Source organism: Eleginops maclovinus, chromosome 5 (genome assembly GCF_036324505.1).
Source record: "Eleginops maclovinus isolate JMC-PN-2008 ecotype Puerto Natales chromosome 5, JC_Emac_rtc_rv5, whole genome shotgun sequence".
Lineage (NCBI taxonomy): Eukaryota > Metazoa > Chordata > Actinopteri > Perciformes > Eleginopidae > Eleginops > Eleginops maclovinus.
In genome coordinates this window covers 8,759,352-8,776,568 of record NC_086353.1, presented here as the reverse complement: position 1 = coordinate 8,776,568, position 17,217 = coordinate 8,759,352, and the positions used below count along the sequence as shown (strand labels likewise).

The 17,217-nt window shown below is 40.9% G+C and overlaps 1 protein-coding gene across 1 annotated transcript in view; it reads right to left on the bottom strand.

Annotated features, from left to right (window-relative positions):
• LOC134865237 (protein sidekick-1-like) overlaps positions 1 to 17,217 on the bottom strand; it is a 215,319-nt gene that overhangs the window by 79,445 nt on the left and 118,657 nt on the right. The window contains 1 exon segment of the mRNA XM_063884715.1: positions 1,678 to 1,780. Coding sequence (XP_063740785.1) covers positions 1,678 to 1,780 — 103 coding nt within the window.

Sequence of the window (17,217 nt, the reverse complement as noted above, 5' to 3'; positions counted from 1 at the left end):
TTTCCTTTTTTCCCAAACTTCAATGAAAAATTATCTTTCTGTTCCCCTGGTACAGTATTGGGTCTCTGGAGTGAGTATCTTTCAATGGATTCTCTGATATCAGAAACAGCCCCTGTGGAGAGGTCTGTTTCTTCCAGGACAAATGCAGCAGACTGTGAGCTAATGTGTCTACAGTTATAGAGTTGGCTGCAAAGATCCAATTACATAGTGTTACATTTAAAACAAAGAAGAAGAAGACTCATCTGACCAAATGTATCAGTATTTGCAGAGTCCAGTGGTATGTTTTTACACATACTTTAGGTATATTCACTTTCTCTAAGATGTGTGATATGGTTTAGTCACTTGCTTTTTTCATACTGCACCTTGAGTTCTACCCAGTGGTCAAGTGTGTTTGAGAAACATTTAAAGGGACTTCAGCTCTCACAGAGAAGCATATCTAGCCTGGATTAAGAGAGCAAAAACCTTGAACTAACAGTCTGCAGTTAAACTCAATACAGCATGTTTAGCGGGCTTTTATCTGCCTCTCTTTTCTTTTTAATCAATGTTAGACTCCTACAAGAACATGCCTAAGAAAGCACATTACAAAATGTAAAATATTGATGATGTTATCCTTGTGTGTAAACTTGGATGTAACTGTGCCTAGCCAAGATGCATTTCAACCAACTTGCCTCCGTCCTCGGTGTCAGTGAGTTTAGTGTTTGATTCACACACGGGCAAGTACTGCATGATTTATGTGGCTACTTTACCAATAGGTAAACTCTTTTAAAAAGACAAAAGGAGCATTTTACACCCGTTGAAATAGGGTTTCAACGGGTGCTCCTGGTTTTGAGAGAAGAGTTTGCCTAGTGGTTGTTGGGATGGAATAGGAAGACACGTCAAAAGCTGTTATCGAAACATATTTTGGAAGCAATTGGCGTAAAGAAGACAAACATGCCTTTATCGTATCATATTGAAAAAAAGATTAAAATGAATTGCACAAAGTACATGAATAAAAAGCACCTTTTTTTTCACTTCACGTCTATTTTCAAAAAGTTAAATGCACCTAAAAGTCGGATTGTTTTAAATAAATGAAAAATCAAATGGCTTCTCCATTTGATTTTTCATATTGTCGGAGAATGCATTGATATAATTTAATTAAAGGTCAGACCCAATTAATGCAAATAGGAGTTTGAAATGAAGGATATCATTTTCCTTTTAATTAAGTCTGACAGTGCTCTTTTACTTGTTTGGGATGCAAAGGTGGGTTTGACAGTGTTCATCTTAGAGATGAGAGGAAACTGATTTCAGATCAGTTCATGAAAACTTGACAATAAAGTAGAACTTGTTCTGTTTTGCTCCGAAAAAAACATCCGTTTTGTCAGACTAGACTGTAGCCCCGGTGAGTGGTTCCAGTGAGGATTGTGGGTGTGTTCAGCTTCTTTGCTGATGTCAGAAGGCACTTTGATCCAACTTCTCTTCAAGTTAACTTGGTACTTGTGTGTGTGTGTGTGTCTTTGTGCATGTGTGTTTCTGTTTGCGTGTGTGTATGCTTTGAGTCTTTACATTAATACTAGAGGGAGAGACTTGCTGAGCAATGAGTTTATATGTTGTCCTCTAATTGCCCTAGAAGAAAACACTGCTCTCTAGCAAGAAAGGAATTGTTCGCACTGGGAGTTTGTGTGTGTATAATAAACGTACCTGGCGTTAGCAATGCACTCCAGTGTCCCCTCGCTGCCCGCCACCACTGTTGTGTCTTTGGGTCCGATCACAATCGCCGGAGCCACAACTTCTGATTCAGGATCTGTGACACACAGAAAATATGAGAGACAGCTTAGGCAATAAATCCCAAACAGCAGCAAAATGTCAAACAAAAAGTCTCGGACAAACAACTATACACTTTAAAAGAGGCACACCACTGTCTCTTGTACGCACTGTGACACTTTGTCTACTGTATATTTACGCACCATGACAGCGTCATTTGTTTCATTTTATCTAAGGCTTAGCAGGCACTGTAGGCATTGAGTGTTTAAGTGTTGTAGCTAACTGTAGTCTTCACTGAAACTGGTGCGATGATTGTATATATAAAACTGAACCAATATTCTTCAGTTTTTATTTTCAGTTAAAAGATAAATTGTGCAAAGCAAAACTACCCTTTCTGTCTTTGTCAACCTTTTGAAAGGATGTAGTTATCTTGATTTAAAAAAAACCAACTATATTTTGTGTGTCCAGTATATAAGACTGACAATAAGAGCTATATATAAAAGAAAAAAGATGAAAGAGCATTTCACAATATGAAAGAATGTCAGTGTAGAAGAGAGGATAATAGTAAGTGACTGACAGAGTACAGGAGAGGACGGTAGTATTTGAGATTGGATGTCAGAGTCTGATTGAAGCAAAAGAGAATTTCAATGAAATTCCAAATGTATTTCTACTTTTTATAAACTGCCCTCGTCTCTTATCCCGGGCACATTTTCAATCACGCACACACGCCTCATAATTCTCTCTTATAAACAATATTATTCTTTGTCAAACATGCCACTGTTCTGTCTGAAAAACATTAATATACGGGGTATAATGATGTATTGGAGACAGTGTGATGATGTGTGTGAGTTACAATGATAACTTTTAGAGTACATTTGTGTGAATATTATATGTGAAGCATGATTTATGGCCTTGAAGGTGTGTACGTGAGTATGGTGGTGTGTGTGTGCAAGATTATGATAGTGTGTGTGAGTATGATTTATGGCAGGAATGTACGCTCATGAGAAAAGGACATACTTGGATTTGTATCAGTTTGAAGTGTGTAACATCTGCTCAGCAAAAATATTATAAAATAAGTAGAATGGGCAGATGGTAAACAAATGTTTTTTAAAAACGATGTTTACTGCACAAAATATTATTTTCTTGACACTGATTCTGAAAAAAACAAACATATTCCCACTACAGTACACTGTTTACAAGGCTAGTGAAAATAAAGATTCAATTAACAGTACAATCACGTTTACATGCAGCCATAAGTACTCTGAATAACACAACAAAAAAGATATTCGTGCGTATCCCAAAAAACTGTCCTTGTCCAAGATTTTCAAAGTGTTTCAATTTGGATGTTTTTCTTCCAAACAGAAAAGTGTTTTGTTTTTTTTTGGACATGCATTTCTAGCCCAACATAGCTTATTTTTGGCTAGTTGTACGATGCAGAGAGGCTTTGTAAGGCAAACTGGGCTCAAAACCCAAACTGAAATGCACATTACAAATGTGCCGTACACACTACATGTCCAGTAAAAGCCTTTATCCCTAATAATAACAACATTTCCCACATATCTTGATAGCCCTTATTCTATTACAACCAAATTGGCAGTTTGGATGACCCGTATCAAATTCATATTTTGTCGTATTCTCAATACAATACAAGTTATATAAGTGTGCATGTGATTTACAAATGGAGCCTATGTGTATGAGCGTCATTGGGCTTTACGTGGATACACTGTATAAGCAATGAAAAAGGGAGGCGTCTGGGCTACATATTAACAGGCTAAGTCTGATAGGGGTTGGGGGGGTTTGGGGATGTAAGGAAGGGGAATACAGAGGGAAGGCAGGGGGAGCGAGGAGCAGCTTTGATCTCCCCTTTGAAGGGAAGGAGGGAAAGGTGGTAATTAACTCGCTGCTCTTTATTCCTCCTTCTTATTCTCTCTTCTCTTTTTTTTTTAATCGGATAGAAAGAGCTGAAAAGTCATATCCCACTGTCACATGGAATAAGACATGTGGAAACATGAAGACAGGCACAGACGCACACACACATCCACTCTACTGTCTTGAAACCTACACCCACTGACGCTATAACTCAGGGTAGAGGTTGAGTCATTAATGGGGAAGATAACTGAAGTGACATAAAAAGGAGAGATGGGAAGTATCAGCTGAGGTTTCTATCTTTCTCTTCACTTTCCCTCTTCCGTTTTTCCAAAGAACACACGCACATACCATATACTATAAACAGAAACACACAACCGTTTTGTGCATTTAATTCCATGCGAGGAGGACCAACGTATGTGCGTTAAAATCTGAAAGGTTTGATGTCAAAGGGGTGAAGATGGTTTTCAGTGGAGAGTGGGTGGAAGGCGGAGAGAGACAGAGGGATGGTGGACAGGTAGAGGTAGAGAGAGCATGAGCAGAGTGTCCATTAGCTGTCCATTGTGGGAAGTAAGCAGAGGTCAGGCAGGGACTAGTAGCCATCAGTGGAGCTTTAATAGCAGCAGCGACCGGCGATAATGAGCAGAGGGGGATGTGAACCCAACCTGTTAACCCGGGCCTCGATGAGTCTGAGGGGAGCCGGCCGACAAATCAGGATAGCAGGAACACTGGTATCACACCGGAGAACACAGAGTGGACAGGAAAGGGCTCGGAGGAGAGAGATAGAGTGTATATGTAGATAGGGGAATGTGCAGATGGTCTTCTCTTTCCTGGAGTGACAGACATGACGGTAGAAGTAGAGGGGAAAGCAAAATGCCATATGGTTGTGTGATCTGTGCTCTTCTTTTCTCTCTGTCAGCGTGTATAACATCCTCTTTCTCTGGGGAAACCTCCATCATATCATCTAATCCGTGTCTCGCATTCCCTTTTGACTATATTCACTCCTTTATTTTCTATCCCCCTCTTATCTCACCCTTTTAGGTGATGAAACAGGGATTATTAAATTAATCTTCCTCACCCTAAACAGGGATAAATATCTGCTAGCAGACGGTGTTATTATTATTATTATTGTTATTGTGTGTGTGTGTTTGTGTGCAAGCTGTGGCAGCCAAAAGGCTCCCTGTAAAGACTCCACAAAGAAAGTCCAGAAGTTTAATCTGACTCTATTGGATTCCTCATTTAGCAAATGAGAAACACCATGTGGCAGAAAGAGGAGCGATGGAGGGGAGGAGGGCAGCACAAAGAAATGCAGGGAGGGATGTAGAATAACGAAGCAATATCAGAACAACAACTTGGGGCAGAAAATCTTCATGAAGAGAGAGGGAGGATGAAAAAGGAGAGCTGTTGCAGCAGTTAACAAAATAAATCAGAATAGATGAGGAGAGGGGAAAAAAACGCTCCTGTCTGCACATGGATGTGGGCATAATTTAGCAGCAGAGAGACACTGACGCATTGCACCGATGCAATGCTCTTCAGTGCAATCATTGCTGATTGACAGTTAAGTGCTGATGAGGTGACACAGCTGTATGAGACTCTCTCTCTGTCTCTCTGTCTCCGTGTGTGTGTGTGTGTGTGTGTGTGTGTGTGTGTGTGTGTGTGTGTGTGTGTGTGTGTGTGTGTGTGTGTGTGTGTGTGTGTGAGTGAGTGAGTGAGTGAGTGAGTGAGTGAGTGAGTGGGTGAGTGAGTGAGTGAGTGAGTGAGTGAGTGAGTGAGTGAGTGAGTGAGTGAGTGAGTGAGTGAGTGAGTGAGTGAGTGAGTGATTGAGTGAGTGATTGAAGCAGACAAATCTCAAATTAAATCAAGGATGGGAATGGTTAAAAAAAAACGGAACAGTGTTAAAGGATTGTTGCAGGAAAGACATAGAGACAGATACAATGAGGGCTATAGACAGAGAGAGAGAGAGAGATGGAGAGAGACAGAGAGGGATAGAGAGATGAAAGGCTATTCCAACCACAGATTAGAATGTAATCCCTCTTTGAACGGATTCTCTCAGATTACAGCTTGTTCTCCTATTAAATCTGTCAGTCACTCCACACCCCCTATTGTGTCAGTAAGACAGTCTGTGTGTGTGTGTGTGTCAGAGAGATCTTTTTATGACTGGAGATCTATGTGTTTTAAGCCTTTCAAACTAATCTTTGCGAAACCTAGAGAGCAGAGGGACTGGTTGAACCGGTGAATTCACACTCGTCCCTGTATGCATACACACACATGCACTCACACACATGCACTCACACACACACACACACACACACACACACACACACACACACACACACACACACACACACACACACACACACACACACACACACACACACACACACACACACACACACACACACACACACACACACACACACACAAACAAGGGGGCTAGAGTTAGGTGACTGTGTATTAATAGAGTTGTCAGATACATCTTCAGGGTTTACAGCCAACTAACACATATCACACTGAGACCACACACACAACAGAGTGAGGGAGAAAGAGGGAAAGAAAGAAAAGAGGGCAAGATTTTGAAGAGAGAAAGAACGAGTCGCACTGCAAATGAGAGGTAAAAAATATATACAACTTTTTAAAAAACATTTTTTGGAGAGTGTACAAAAATAAATGGAGAGGAGAAGGTGATCATGTGCTGATCTCTCCTGAGAATACTGCATGTGGGTGAGAGTGGGGTGAGTGTTTGTGCGTGTCAGTGCGCTCATTAATGCTGCATGCTGACAGCTAAGTGTCACCGTCTGACTACACTTGCCTTAGAATGCCAATATGAAACCACAAGCCAAGACACGCCACACACACGCACACACACACACACACACACACACACACATAAAGCCAGCACACTAAGAGTAGAAGATCCGAGCCCCAGGGGGAGACAGACACAGACAATGGGAGGCGGTGAGAGGACCGAGAAAGATGCCCGATTTTAAATATTCATCTCTTCCTTCAGCTGCCAAAGCCTCTATCTATCTCTGTCATCGGGTCACACGAGTGATGAGGGTAGCTGGGAAGACGGGAAAGACAGCGAGGAAGGAGCAGGAAACGGGTAGCAGTAATGGAGAGGCAGGGCAGGAGTTAAGCTCTCTGGAATGCTCTATGATTATTTGATTAATTTTCAGTATTATATTAGTTGTGTTTTTGGTTGCCTGACAAAACACATAGTGACATAATGAGGAAACATTTCATCACCACTATGCTGGAATTAGGGCACGTTTAAATGCTTCATGACTGCAAAACTTTTTTGATACAAACATGAGAACTCACAGAAAATTATGGCAGTGGTTCAGGGGATTCATTCATATAGCAGTAAACGATATATATTTTCTGAGATTTAGTGTTTACATTTCGCTCTTATGGCATTTGTAAGTGTTTGGCCCACTCTGAGGATGCCTGAATGCTGAGAGAAAGATTTGGTCTGTTTTAGCCAACTCAAAGCTCAGGTGGTGCTGAGGGGAGAATAAGTTAGCAAGTTGGATGTAGCAAAGAGTTGCCCAAAGAAAGGAAGCCTGTGAGTTAGTTCAGGCAGTGGACTTGGGTCTGCCAACACACTAACTTGGCAAACCCTTCACCCTGCAATATCCTACGCACCCGTCGGTGTGCATTCAGTGCTCTGCTCACCTGAAAGTTATGCTGACACCAGCACTGCTGCTTCTTTTCTTATATCATCACAAAAGCTCCAGTTTCAATCCAGCAACCAACTGCAGTGGCTTTGAGTTAAGGTTCCCCGAAGTAAGAAGTTATTTTTGTCACTCCCCACTCCCTGAAGTATTTCATTTTGGGGAGCGATGATGTCAGAGCCTAGACACCAAATATCAAAAGTGACACAGCCACTAGAATGTGTTCATTGCATTGTAAACACAATATTCAAAGTTGGTCGATATATGGCCTGTCATTTTGTCTGATACTTTCTTAGCGTCCTGCTTACGATCTCGCACCTGCTCACACTACATTTGTATTGAGAGTGAGGCACAGACACACTTCTAGTGGGTCATATATGATGATTAGGAGGGATTATTTTTCTGTGGGTCTATATATTGCTTTGTGTTTTTAAGACAATCTTACTATTTAATTGCTTTTAATGTTTCATTCCACAAGAGTTTTCTGACTGAACATAGATTAAACAATGTCAAGCTTCAGGTTTGGTCTGATGTATTACAGTGTGGTGATTTACAGGAAAAGCAGAAAACTAGAGAAACTGAGCTAGAAAATGTGTCAAAATGGATGTTAACAAATATCAGAATATATTTCTAACTGATGCAGGCTGACCTTGAGTTGAGATGCTTGCTACTGAAGGTTTTTTAACTGGCCTCAAGGCAGCCTTTTACAGCATGTACCCATAACTGCTGCCGATGTGACTCGCAGCGAAGCATTTAGCTGAGAAACCCTCAGCTCTGACCTTTCTTGTGGGAGTGAAAGGTCGTAGCATTATTTGTCTGTGTTTAGATAGAGAGAGAAAAAGAAGGGGCCTCAGAGAAAGAGCAGGAAAGGTAATGAAAATGTAAATGGGTTCTTTACCTGTTGACCCTCGGTTCTTCTTGCCAACTGTCCATCAGCCAGAGAGAATGAGATGAAAAGAAGTGCAACAAAAGTAAAGATAGGGTGTGCAGGAAAGACAAAAAAAACAGGAAATATAAATTACATTTCAGGTGTTTCCTAGGGATGAAGCAAGAATACATTTTTGGCTAAAACATATTTAATAAGAGCCAAAAAAACCACAGCCGTTTAATAATCAGCCGCTGTAAGGCGTCTCTGAGTTGAGTAGGCACACAAGAAAAGAACAGACCTCCTCTGAGAGAAACGGAAAGAGTCGGTAACAAATACAAACAGAGAGCAAGATATGGATGAGAGGGAGGAAGAGCAAAGAGAAATAGAGAACGGCATGTTATCATGGAGTCCAGAGGAAGACAAGCTGTTTGCAGGCCATCCATCACCTGCCAGCTACCAAATTTTGTCTCTCTCATTCACTGTGTTCTTCTTCCCTCTATCTCCCTCCTCTGCCTTTCTCCATGCATTTGTCATAAGTCTGGGGGTAGCAAGACTGTAGGCTGCAAAAAAAAGATGGCATTGACATTCCACTGGCAGAAAAATTTACATTCACTATTCATCTATCAATACACTACCCCTCCACAAGGCTATTCATCCACTCAGACACTCACTCAAGTCCTGAATACTTACTGGGTGTGGGTTCGAGTGTACATGCTTTCATCTGAAAGTATGCATTTGTGTGTGTGTGTGTGTGTGTGTGTGTGTGTGTGTGTGTGTGTGTGTGTGTGTGTGTGTGTGTGTGTGTGTGTGTGTGTGTGTGTGTGTGTGTGTGTGTGTGTGTGTGTGTCTCTTGTCAAGTCTTAATCGAGAAAGATTGAGTTTAGAAAGTTTGTTCAACCACTGTGACGGACACACACACACACACACACACACACACACACACACATACAGAGCACGGTATAAGTGATGAAGAGTGGGCAAAGTAACTGAGGAACAATTTAAAACAATGTATAAAATGTATAAAAGAAATCTTGTCAGGAATAGAAAAACTCCAGACAAAAAATTGTAATTTCAGTTGAAAGTTAAGAAAATCTGATGTGAACGAGGCCTCTTACTGCACGTCAGTTTTTCTTGTTACTGACATAAAAGTGTCCAGAGAGCATCAGAAACTGACAAGCGTTCAAAGTCCGCATTAAAGGTCAGTTCCCGGTTGCATAAAAACTACTTAAACCAACTTTGAATTTTGATCTTCATTTGCCTTAGGGAAAAAAAGTGTTGAATAAAATCACCATAAGGATTTCCTAAGGATGTTGTAAGGGAAACCCTTTGATCACTAAGTGTTTGCCCTTAGCTACTTAAGTATTCCCTTATGCTCGCTAGAGGGTACTTAGTAACCATTTTCCTCTGAACATTTTTAAGGGACCCAAAGCAGTCTCTTAAAAATGAAATCATTTGTTGAACATAAGACAGTGGCTCATTTTTAATGATTGACGAGGAGGAGAAAATACTGAGGATAATTTCTGGGATGGGGAAAACCCTGTCGACAGCTCTTACAGGTTTAATCGACATTATACCTTTAAAGATTGCATTAGCAACTTTGTAATTATAAGGCAAATGTTAATATAAATCTGTCAGGTGACATTTATTATGTATCTGACACAAAACAGGTGCAGCTACTAAAATTGACAAACTTTATTTTTCATATTGGAGGCTACTTGATCCAAATACTGGAGGTCCTGCTTCCGAACCCTAAAGTTTAAATCTTAATTAATTAAATGATATGAAATGAAGTTTACCTAGAAGAATGCTGCTATAATGATGAAGTGATGATTCAGCTGCACAGGTAGACACTGTTCTCTACAGATCTAAGCACACTGCTTGGTTACCAAACTACCAAAACATCTAATAGAAATACAACTCCACATAGCCATTTAACTTGAGCACTGTTCAAGTAACAGTTTTGGAAAGTAGCTTTTTGAAGAGTCTAAAAGAGGGTCAGGGACACAAATGCCCACTGACATACAAACCGAAACACGCACGCTTTGGTCTGGGGGGGGGGAGTGTACAATTCTGCGTGTGTATTCAAATGATGTGTCATACTGAGTCATCTTCAGTTGCAAACAGGGACAGAAAAACAATGGGGACATCAGGGGACAAACTAAAAGAGCGAGAGCTAGTGTGTGTGAGTGTTAAAAACACAACAAAGCATCTGACGGAAAATGTGTTTGAATCCTCCAAACACATTTTCAAGCAACTTTCACTCCCACTATTGTTTGAAATGTCTGGGATCATGTGTTTTCTTTATCGATGTGTTTATTGATGTGCATTTCACTGCCGAGATAACTGCTGTATTGAAAGACAATGCTGCCATCCTGATTCATCTCTACGCCATTCAATTACATAAAAAAAGGCCACTTTTTGGGATTACATTTGATATTAAAGGTCTCCTATTATGCCATATTTCAACAATATATTGTAGGGCCATATCTATACAAAACCTGTCTGTGAAGTGTTTTGCTCAAAATACCAAACAGATCACCCATTGTAGCATGCCTCATACCCCTCTATTTCAGCCCTGTTCCTGAAGTGCTGATTCTGTGACTGTCGCTTTAAATTTGAGCTGAGCTGAAGCTGGCCACGCCCCTTTGTAGCGTCATGCAGTTCTCTGTGAAGAGAGAAGTTTCTAACGGAGAAACTCAACTAAACGCTGCCGTGATTAAACCCCATATTATGTTCCAAACCACGTCAATCATTATTTCTGAAACTCTTCTCAGTGTTTACCACTAGAACAGTGACATTATATGTATTATATATACAACAACTCTAAGTCCCTCCTGCAGACATCCTGCACAGAGACACAGAGGTGCTGCGGAGGGGATTCAGCTCGTGACTGTATATGGGGGACAATAGGTTGGGACATGTCACGTCGGCGGGATGTTGCCAGGAGGCCAAAGTAAAGCCAGCCCACATTCCCGATATGACGTCAAGTCCGCAGCAAATCTGGATCAGCTCGTTTGTACCCCTGTTTTTAGAGATGTGGGTAAGGAGGAAAAGAGAGAGGGTTATATTTTCTGACACTTTGTGAGTCTCCTTACACACGGGGACACATATTTATGTGTAAACCACAGAAATAAGTGCATTTTGCATAATAGGGGACCTTTAACGTGATTTGTTTAAAATACAGTTTAAGGTGAAAATATTAGCCTGTGCCTAAGTGTTTCTTAGCCCTGCGTATCATTTGTATTCATGAATTCACTATTGTGTATTCAGGACCAACCAACAAGCAGGTCACCATGTCCTGTGTGTGTGTGTGTGTGTGTGTGTGTGTGTGTGTGTGTGTGTGTGTGTGTGTGTGTGTGTGTGTGTGTGTGTGTGTGTGTGTGTGTGTGTGTGTGTGTGTGTGTGTGTCACAGTGTGTGCATCCACTGTTGTGTCTGTACGTATTTGTGTGAGTACAACTGGGAATAAGTACAGTATTTTTATTGTCTGCTATTCAATAAAACAATCCTGTGTGATGTAACCTTCCTTTTGTGTGTGTGTGTGTGTGTGTGTGTGTGTGTGTGTGTGATATGTGTGCCATGTCTCACTGTGTTTCCTTCCCAAGTGACCTGTGTAGGTGCTGACCCTTCAGTCCCCAGCTGTGGGTCACCTATTTGCTGCAGTACCCCCAAACCTCCTTGACCCCCTCTGTCCCTTGACAGACAAGCATCCCCACTGGGTTTTCCTCTCTACCTTTCCATCTACATACAACCAGACACCCCCTTTGCCCTTGGTGACAATCTATTCTCTTGCTCGGCTTTGGTCTGTTCTCCGCATCCACCCACATCGGCATCCACTGTCACACTTCCCCGAGCAAAGGGAAACTTTTTTAGCAACACGTTTGAGTCTTCACTCTCTCTCTCCCTTTTTTCGAGAATTTATAAACCCAGAGTTCAACCTCAAAAACCTTACCATTCCAATTTAGCCTGTCAATCTCACTCTCCCTTCACTCTGTTCCCGTCTTCTGCACTAAAACACACACACACACACACACACACACACACACACACACACACACACACACACACACACACACACACACACACACACACACACACACACACACACACACACACACACACACACTTGAAATTCATATCAAACGAATGCCACACTCCAATTTCTAATCCTGACACATTCAAAAGGAAACAAAAGCACCCATGGACCCGATTTACTTACCTACACACACAGCACACACACACACACACACACACACACACACACACACACACACACACACACACACACACACACACACACACACACACACACACACACACACACACACACACACACACACACACACACACACACACACACACACACACACAGTTGTGTCCGGTAAAATAATAAGCTGGCTGGAGTGTTGACCTCAGACCAGATGGATCGACATGGTAGGAATTCATAGTCCGAATGCTTCTCCTCATGATACCCAGAAGTCACTTTGTAAATCTGAGCAGAATGGAGGTGATTCATCATTTATACAGAGCATATAAACAGCAGTGAGCAGGTTTATATATTAAATCTTAGTATTTTACCCAGCCATACACGCCGCTCATCGTGTTTTTTGCTCGGATTTACTTCCCTCCATAAATGTGGAGTCTGGGAAGGTTACATCTTCCTGCTGTCTGCCTGTCTGGAACAAAACACTAGCAGTAGTTGACCTTTTTCAATTTACCATGTCAATCAAGCCCCACACACACACACACACACACACACACACACACACACACACACACACACACACACACACACACACACACACACACACACACACACACACACACACACACACACACACACACACACACACACACACACACACACACACACACACACACACACACACACACAGGTAAAAGTTGATGTCAATCATCCTTGTGTGGAATGCAAAATGTCACCAGGTTTTGACATTCTCTGTGCTCACTGTCTGAAAGAATAAAGGTAAGGTTATCCTTGCCTTTGGTCCTCCTCTTTCTCTTTCTCCTCATAACAAGTACTCTCTTCTCTACTCATCTTTTCTTTCTTCTTTTGCGCAGAAAAGAGACGCCAAATAAAAACGTGTCAATTGATAAACAAACAACAGGCCTCAAAAGAAACAACAGAAGAACAATGTTTTCATTACATGCTCCTCTCGATGGGAAATAGATGTAAATGTTCAATTCATACTGTGAGCCTAATGATGGCATGAACAAAAAGTCCTATAATTTCCAATTCAAAGGAGGAGTGCTGCTTCTGCAAGTTTGTACCTCTGATAAGACACAGAGAGACAAAAATAGGAAGCCTCTGATCTTGCAGAAATATTAAAAACGCAAGAGAGAGAGAGGACATGAGGGATGAAAGATGTGGGAAAGACAGGGGAAAGTCAGAGCCAAAAGGTGGAGCTTTCAAAGGCAGTGATGTGGTGCTGCTGTGTGCCCACCACCTCAGGGTGAAATAGCAGATAGAGAAGAGACCAAAAGAGGCAAGAAAGAGGAGATGCATCATTATTAAATCAGGTTGTTTCCCTCCTTTTTGTCTTCATCATCTAGTATGCTGCAGGGTATCTCACACTGCTTCCTCACTTCTTCATCTTTTTCTACCTCTCTGCTAGCTCTTCTCTTTGTCCCACAGACGTATACGACTGTGACTTAAGAGACCCTCAGCATAAGTAAATAAACCTCATAATATATAAGAGGATCCTGAAGTTCAAGTGCCTCCTTTAGAAACAAGTGGTATTCCAGTTAAGCTCTCAATGCTCTCTGACACAGTCCATTCATTTACTGCATGGCAGCGAGCGGAGGCAGGAAGCCCGGAGAAATGTGACAGATCAATGGAGGGCAACATGTCCTGGCATTTCCTTGGGTACTTCCGTAAGACACTCGCTCACAAACATACAGTCTTTGGAGGCAGTAGAGTTTGGAGATACAAATGTGAATACTTGCTAAGAATCTATTGATATCCTTCTGGAGACACCCTTGAAGAGAACCACACTTTGTTATAACAACAACAGAAGCACAATTTTAAAGGCTGCAGGTGAGGGTTTCTTTTTTAAATTACATTTTCAAACCATGAATACTTTTTTCTGTGCTTTGATTTCCACCAGCACCTTCTCCACACAATCTGAAATGCCTCAAAGTGCCAATGTACAGATTTACCAAATAGCATCGTTATCTCTCTATACAATCATTTAAGCTGGATTTAAGGAACATTGACCTTTTAAGAACGGGAAACGCCACACGTGACAACTGTTTCCGTTAACATACAGAATTATTTGAAGCCAGAATGAGCACATATTGAATCTGCGAGAATATTTGTTCTGGAGTTTGCTTTGAAAATGTTGAAATTCTGCAAGGGCTTAATAAAAGGAAAGAGTAAAGTTTGGATGAGATGACATTGAAACAGAGTCCAAGTTGGTAGACACAATCCTCAAAGCCAAATCATTTTTAGAATCTGAGAAACAATCTTAATGTGGTCCAAGCAATTAGTCTATTAAATGTCAGGGAATTGTGCAAAAATGTCCATCAAAACCCCCCAGACTCCAAGGTGACCATTTGGGAATTTGCTTATTTGTCAGACCAACCATTCGAAACCGTCTTTAAGAAGCTTATTTTCTCACACTAATTAAATGACCAAAAACCGGAAATAGAGACAAATAATCTAATTATTAGACAACAACACCCTGCAGTTTATTGTATAACACGTTTCGTTGATCTGAATGTGATGCACCTCATCTAGGTGTACTTCTTGTGAAAGTATACAGATTGTCTGCAAACAAAGCTATATGTAATCATGCAGAGTGTTTGCCTCCTGCTGAGATGAGAAGAGCTCCCTCTAATAATCACTTCCCCACTGACTGACTCTGTGTCTATACTCCAGGTATCGGTGCACATGTGTGCGTGTCTTCATGTCTGTGTATATATGTAAAGCTATTGCTCTTGTGGGCAAGAACAGTACGGCACTGTGTGTGTGATTAATTGCCTAATTGATTAGGCGGCCCCGAGATTGATTGGTCGGGCATGGCTATAATAGATTCATTAAAAAAGTTATAGATCAGTGAGATCTGGCTGCAGCTGTTCTGCCTGACTCCGGACAGCTCGGCCTGGTAATGGACATCATCTGTCTGTCCCTGGATCACAATATGTCAACATCAACACACACTGCTGTATGTGTTTGTGTGTGTGTATGGTGTACACGGAGGCTACACACATCTAGCTCTGTTCTTCAATCACTCTAAACAACCAGACAGGGGGGAGAAGGGAGTGGCGGGGAGGTATGTAGGGATGAGGCAGAAGGCAGAGAAGGGCGGAAACTATTTTTGGATTAAAGGCCCTGTTGATCTATTCTTGTTTTCAGTCTCCCCTCTCAATCTTCAACTTTTACACTCTGCCTCTATTTCTTCCTTCCTATCCATCTCTATTGTCTTCAAAGCTTTCCCAATTTTGCACTTGCTCATGGCTCGCCTCTTCTCCTGTGAGTTTCTCTGGTACCCCATCCCTCTCTGTCTTCATCTCTCTGCTCTGCCTCAGCCCCTTTCATTTCTTTATCTTTTCTTCTTCCACTAATTGTTGGCAAGGACTTTGCCCTTAAACCCTGATAAAAACATTGCCTTGCGTATACATTGATAGCGCAGGGGACAAGAGGACAAAGACACACTCGACGCTGTATGACTGTGTGTGTGTGTGTCTGAAATTGTAAACGTGTTAAAACGTGGATACATTTAACAAAGGAAAGGCAAAAGCACCACCCACACAGTAGTTCAGACCATAGTGTCAGTAACTAGCTAATGAACAAACGGGATGTATGTGTACTTTACATTTAAGTGTTTGTGAATATCTGCATTTTTTGTGTGGGAATGAGAAACATAACTGGCTCTAAAATGTAAATTTATGAACATGACTTATTAACAGCATGTTGGCTTTTCTTTCTCAACCCTGATCAGGTGATATCACCATAAGCTCTGGAAAAAGTGATAAAGCGGTCTTTAAATTAAGATTGTTTTGTCAGCTGCTGTTGAATTGTTGAGGGTTGAACTGTCAAGCTTAAGCAAACACTTTACAGTACTAGTGATTTTGTTGTGATAAAACTTATGTATCATCTCTATAACTCACTGAGGTCTCAAAGATCAAATACATGTATCTATCGATGTTGTAATATAAGATTCAATTTGACCTAGAGTCTGTTTTTTGCTAATTTGAGGTATATCTTAGAAATGGTCTTTCCAGGGTTAGGGTTTCAAATAGTTAATTAATAATTCATATAAATTAAAAATACAGCTGTGATGGAAACCTCAAATTCTTGAGTTAGATTGCACAAATAAGTGAGAAAAAAACATGTTCTGAGACACAGAAATGCAGTCGACATTGTAAAGTACAAAGTAATTCAATACAAAGTCAATTTTATGACCTTACTTGTGTGTTCTACCTCAAAAAAGGTAATATTTCTCCTTTATTACACAACTATTTCTCAAAACAACTAAAGTAAATGTACCTAAAGCACCAGCAGTTACCTCAAGGTTAAGTATTAGAGCTTTTGTTGAACCAGTCATTTGTTCAAATCAATTTGGACTCAACAGTTAATATGTTAATTGTATGTGTTTATTTGTTGTTTATTTGTGGTACATATGATTTTTCACCAAGTGTAACTACTTTAATAGGTGCCTGGAGATTTATTTTTCACCTTGTCCACATTTAGTTAATCTATAGTGTCGGATCGATTGTCTTGTTTACTTAGGGCCAGAGGGCATCCAATAGATCAGAGGCAATTTATGAAGGCCTTCTGCTGGTTTACAGGGCACTGCCTGTTTCGCTTAAGAAATCCCTTTGGGACAAAAGCAAATCTGGTTTTAAATATTGCATTTTTTTTGGCAAATTAACATTTTTTATGTAAATTGCTTTTAATATTTCCTGTTATTTTCACACTTTGATTGGGTAATAAACGGTGTTGTTGCCGCAGGACACCTTAGCATGCAGACAGGAGGACCCTACCCTGTGGTGTGTGGACAACATGCTCTACCCTTTAAAGCACGATCACAACAGAACAGTTTCTCAA